This window comes from Archocentrus centrarchus, chromosome 9, assembly GCF_007364275.1.
Source record: "Archocentrus centrarchus isolate MPI-CPG fArcCen1 chromosome 9, fArcCen1, whole genome shotgun sequence".
NCBI lineage: Eukaryota > Metazoa > Chordata > Actinopteri > Cichliformes > Cichlidae > Archocentrus > Archocentrus centrarchus.
The window spans coordinates 25,496,918-25,502,446 of NC_044354.1; the positions used below are offsets into that span (position 1 = coordinate 25,496,918).

Genomic DNA, 5,529 nt, shown 5'->3' on the forward strand with positions numbered 1-5,529 from the left:
CATGGACAATCAGACTTTCTGACTTGGGAGGTAGGCTGGTGCCATTGTCTGATGGTGATCAGCCAGGCAATTGTTCTGCTCCTTGGTCCTCAGTGAGATGGAGCAGGCTATCCATAATCACTGCAGCAGCACAGATGGTGCTGTACAGAAGGGACAAAGATCTCACCTTCAACAGCCGGGAACAGAGACAGCTAGTAGCCCAGGGATGTTTGAAATAGGGAGAGACCAGTGGCGGAGGATGTCATGGAGTTATGTGCATACTTGATCCAGGTAAGTTGTGAGTTCCAGGTGGATTGGTTGATGGAGGCTGTAGACCAGAGAGCTGCTTCCAACTCCTGGTTGTCAACCAGGTTTGCCCTGGATTACATTCTATATTTGCCCATTGATCTGAGATGGAAGCCAGAGGAGACTTGCCTGTGATCCGAACCAAGTTCAGCATAATCTTTTTATTTAAATACATTTGTGTATGGCCCCTTCATGGGCCAATACATAAAATTAAAGCCTGTGATGGAGCTAAGAAATTCAAAAGAAATTGTCTAAAAAGGTTTAAAATTGTGACAAATTGCTGACATATGATGGGGTGGAGCTGAAAATTATGGACATAAATCCTACTATTTTAACCAAGAACATTTATTTAAAAAGAAAACAATAACTACTACATTTCCCATAAAGAGGGACAGATTTTATTCAACTGTTATTGAGCATTATCTCAAACATGATGTGAGAGCAAAATTATACTGCAAAGAATAATATTTCATTTTTCCTCTGGGACCCAAACTGGAAACTTTTTATGGAAAGACTTATGTTTTTTTATGCCATTACTGATGTTTTCTTCTTTCTTTTTTTCCTTAACAGAAATCAAATCATAAATACACAGCAGCAAACATGGGAAAACATGACCCGTCTCAGCAGAGGTAAAGAAATGGGCAACTTTTTCATTTAAAGCTTCATGCTTGTTAATAGCAGTGGTTTAGTCTGAACTACTTTGTTTAGTTTGTGTATAGTGATTCACTTTGCCTCTGTATAATACTGTAATATTACAGCTTTTTCCACCACTTTTAGTCTTTTGACCATAAATATTGCTGTCCATTGTTTACACAGATTTAGAGATGAGTGTTAGAAATGTATAAAATGTATGATTTTTGTGGTGAAAGTTTTAAGATTATATGACAATTATTGTTATTTCCAGGATGTACTCTTTGTTAAAACAATTCCACTGTTGAAACTAATATTCATCCTTTCTTCCTCAGCAGTGTCCTGGATGCTGTTGCTGATGCTGCAACATCTTCAGCCTCACCACCAAAGGCTGAAAAAACTAAAAAAACAAAGAGGACATGGAAAAATCGCCTCTGGAGTCTTTTTCAGGTATGGTTTGACAGAAAGTGTATAAGTTTTACATTGACTCCACATTTACTTTTTACTTTTAAGTAACTTTTTTTTTTTTAAAATAACATTTTGTTTCTTCTTTCTCTACAGAAGGACTGTGATTCTGTTGCAGAGGCCAGGTAAGAAACTAGTTACTTTATTAATTCTTTTTACATTTTTAAATATGTTTTTAACATGTTTTCTGAAAATTTCCACTTGCACGCATGTTTATATGATTTAACCTCAGTGAAGAATCAGAGCAGTCAAACTAAACTTGTTTCTCTCTCTCATTAGTGAGACCACTGCACCGCAGTCAAAGAAACGGTCCAACTGGCATTTTAAATTCTGGAAGGTAAGTTTTATAGAAAAGGTCCCTGTCATCAGACATTAAAGATCAGGACTAAATGACAACATCTTAGCACAATTTATTGCCCTGTCTTTGCGTAATTGAACCATTCGTTTCTTTCTGCAGAAAAACAATCGGGTCAGTCCAGCATTTGAGTCTGAGTCCGAGTCCGAATCAGAGCCCGAGCCAGAGTCCGAGCCCGAGTCTGAGTCCAAGACAAACCAATCAGACCCAGGAAATGCAGCAGATGAAACTAGCTCCAGGTAAAGCGAATTTTAAAACGCTAAATTCTGCTGGGATCTTTGTGGATGCCATTTTGATACTTACCATCCTTTTGAACATTTTTGCAGTTTAAACGTGACCTCCAATGAAGATGGTGCACCTACCAAAGCAGAAACACTGCCTAAACTGCAGGACCAACACCAACACCCTGCAAAATCCCCCCCTGTTTACATCCTCTTTTTTGGAAGGTGGAAAAAGGATATGCATCAAGATCAACTCTAACGACCCTTTTGGGTGAGTACACGGGCACAAGAACCAAGGCTCACATTCAGAAATCAAACTGAAGTAAATGAATGAGTTAACACTGACGTTATCACCTTTGTGTTTGTGTGTCAGGTTTCCAAATATCGGAAACAGTTGCTACATGAACTCCTGCCTGCAGAGCCTCCTCAGCATACAGGATTTCATTTGCGATATCAGCTGCCAGAAGGATTTGTGGAGTTCAGTTCCTGAAGCTCAGCTCTTAAGGTATGCTACATCACCCTTAAAGTTTCCTCACAAATCTAAAGAACAAAGTGAAACAACAGATCTAACAGCAGAAATGTCTGTTTTCCTTTTCTTTCTACAGGCGACTCATTGACATCAGGGACTGCCGTGAGTCGACAGATTATGGCGTTAAAAACAGCCGCCTCTGGTCCTTTAAGCGTGCATTCGCCACCTATGCTTTAGACTACGGAGACAGTCGACAGAAAGTGAGTCAGCTTGTTGGATGTTTAGTTTTTTGCTCACCTTTCTGATTGCTTATGTTCTGTTTGAAAACTCCTCTATGTGTTTCTCTGTTCCCAGGATGCTCATGAGTTCTTAATGTTGCTGGTGAATCATATCCAAATGATGTCCCCTCACCTGCAGCAGCATGCAGCTGTCTTGGGCCAAAGCTACACCTGCCCAGTGGAAGGCAACTTCTTTTTCCAAATGGAAAACACGAGGACATGCAAGAGGTAAGTGAACGCAGTGGACAGCTGCGCTCTGTCGAAAAGGCAGGTCCGGTTCTTATACATTTCTTTTCCAGTTTATTTTTGGTAGTGCCTAACAACCAGCACTCATTTTAGTTAGTTTCTCACTGGTTACAACTTTGGGCCCAGTAAGTCTGTGGTGCCAGTGCTTGACCAGTAGTTTATGAAATAGTCGTGACTTTTAATCTAGTTAGTGTTTCCAGACATGAATTTTTAAGTCTTTGTTTTTCTGGACTTTTATCATCAGGCTGGTCTCTTATATACTGATTCATGTCCATTAACACAAAATTAATGTTTTCCATATGTCCACATTGGGATGGGTAGGCATTGCTGTTTTACACCTCCTTTTGAGATTCTCATAGGGACAGAGTTTTGCAGTTCAATTAATTAATCATTAACTATCCTTAGAAACTACTCTGATAGGTTTGGGTAATAAAAGTACTTCATAAGGTCAGGAAAAGATCATAGACTGGGTTCAAATATAACACCCACCCATTTTTGGACTATTGGTGTCCACAAATAAATATATTGACTTGTCTTGACTATTTCATATTAAGCCATGAGACTAAATATTGTAGTCTGACCTGCATTTTCATCCTTTCATCCTTTCTTTAATGTGTAGTTGTGGAGTCCAGTCATCACACAAGGAGGACTTCACGGGTTTATCGTTAGACCTCGTTCCAGAAGGCTCCATCATGGGCATGTTAGAGGTATACCTGAAGGTAAGATCACCAGTTCCCACACAGTTGTATTTTCACTTATCTAAACACACCTGTTTTGTTAGTGTTTATAGTGTATGAGCATATGTTGTGACTGTTTCTAACATACAGCCTGTTGTCTCTGTGTTGTTCTTCAGGAAAAAGAGTTAGAGTTTAGATGTGAATGCGGAGGGATGATATCGGGAATGGAGTCATCCTTCGATAGCCTGCCAAGGTGAGTGATGTCACATCAGAGCTAATCAACTGACCTGAGCAGTTTCTCAACTGTGGTCCACTGATCCTCTGGGGTTGTGAACAAAATAATTCAGAAATCATTTTCTTCCATCTTCTTTGACACTCAATCTTCTTCTGTTGTATCTTTTTGTCTTCCAGAGTTCTCATCTTGCATCTCAAGAGGTTTTGCATTACTCTCCAATCTGGAGAAGCTGCATAACCCCATCTGGCTACAGAGGGACCTGATAGTTTCATCTAAAGAGGTAAAAGCAGAATGCAAAACATCTCAGATAACCAGATTAAACACCAAAATGATTTAAGACTGTGTGACACTAACTCTTTTGCTTTGTTCCTTCTCAGGGTGGTGCGTGCTTTAGTCTGGTTAGCGTCATAAACCATTATGGAAGCACAGAAATGGGTAAGAAAAATCTGACTTGTTACATACAGACAAGTATTATTATAATTATACCCATAATTGTTGTAACTGTAATTTTAAGTTTCTGATTTGGACTGTTTTTATTATCTTTTTAGGGCACTACACCTGCAATTCAGTCCATCCCGAAGACAGGCCAGAAAGTACAAGACTGGTGGCTCACTTTTAATGATGCACAAGTCTCTGAAACAAATGGATTCGACTTCTGCGAGTAACAGCAGCATTTGGCCTACATCTTGTTTTACAAGAGAATTGTAAAGAAGCAGTGACATCACATCCTGAACTGAGAGAATTTTAAAATATGTTGACACCTTGTTAAACACATGTATTTTGTCTTCATCCTCAGGTCTAGAATGCCAAAATGGGAGAGCAGAGTATTAGGCTACAGGTTGGGGAAGAATGAAGATCCGAAACCATCGTTATTGACCCCCTGGAACAACTATTGCTAGCCCCTGCCCTTAGGAGGATGGGTATTCCCCCAGAGAGCCTGGTTCCTCCCAAGATTTCTTCCTCCAAGAGGGAGTTTTTTCTTGCCACCGTCGCCCCACATTCACTGTTACAGAGAACAAACCATCTATTGATAAGAGAAATGACTGATTTCCAAATCGTACCGATTTGGAAATCAGTCATTTCTCACTAGTAGAGATGGTTCTTCTTTAAAACAGTGTTTGGCTTGCTCTCTGGGATGAAATAAATAAATAAATAAATTAAAAAAAAAAAACTGATAAGAACATTTTATTAAAGCTAATTGCTACAACTTTTTTAGCAGCAATTAGCTGGGTTATAATAGTTTTGGATTTTACATTATAGTTTAGTTTTATTTTATTTTAACTTTTGTTACTCTAATTAAGTTAGTTTTAATTAGTTTTTAGAGTGGATTTTGTTAGTTTTTCATACTTTATTTGTCAGGTGGACCATAAAAAAAAATTGTATTCAAGATACAGGGTTCATACACCTTTTCCAGGATCACATTCAAGCACTTTTTAAACACTTTCAAGGTTCATTTTGAAGATTTTCCAGCACATTAACACTGTGATACTTTTTTATACAAATAGATCCATCCCTAAAATTATTTCATATTTTTTAATCACGTTAAAATGACGATATTATGCCATAAGTCACTTGACAGAAAACAATAAATATAATAAATAATGTGGGAAACTTTTAGACATTAGACTCCATAGGCTCTGCCCAAATGGTCAAAAGTCAGTTTCTTCA

The 5,529-nt window shown here is 38.5% G+C and overlaps 1 protein-coding gene across 1 annotated transcript; it reads left to right on the forward strand.

Annotated features, from left to right (window-relative positions):
• Nucleotides 1–2,242: 2,242 nt before the first annotated feature.
• LOC115786205 (ubiquitin carboxyl-terminal hydrolase 37-like) lies at nt 2,243–4,098 on the forward strand. The gene is made up of 6 exons (XM_030738261.1): nt 2,243–2,461; nt 2,562–2,685; nt 2,780–2,931; nt 3,569–3,668; nt 3,803–3,879; nt 4,038–4,098. The coding sequence occupies exons 1-6, from the start codon at nt 2,283–2,285 to the stop codon at nt 4,096–4,098; spliced, it is 693 nt and encodes a 230-aa protein (XP_030594121.1). The 5' UTR covers nt 2,243–2,282.
• Nucleotides 4,099–5,529: the final 1,431 nt, after the last annotated feature.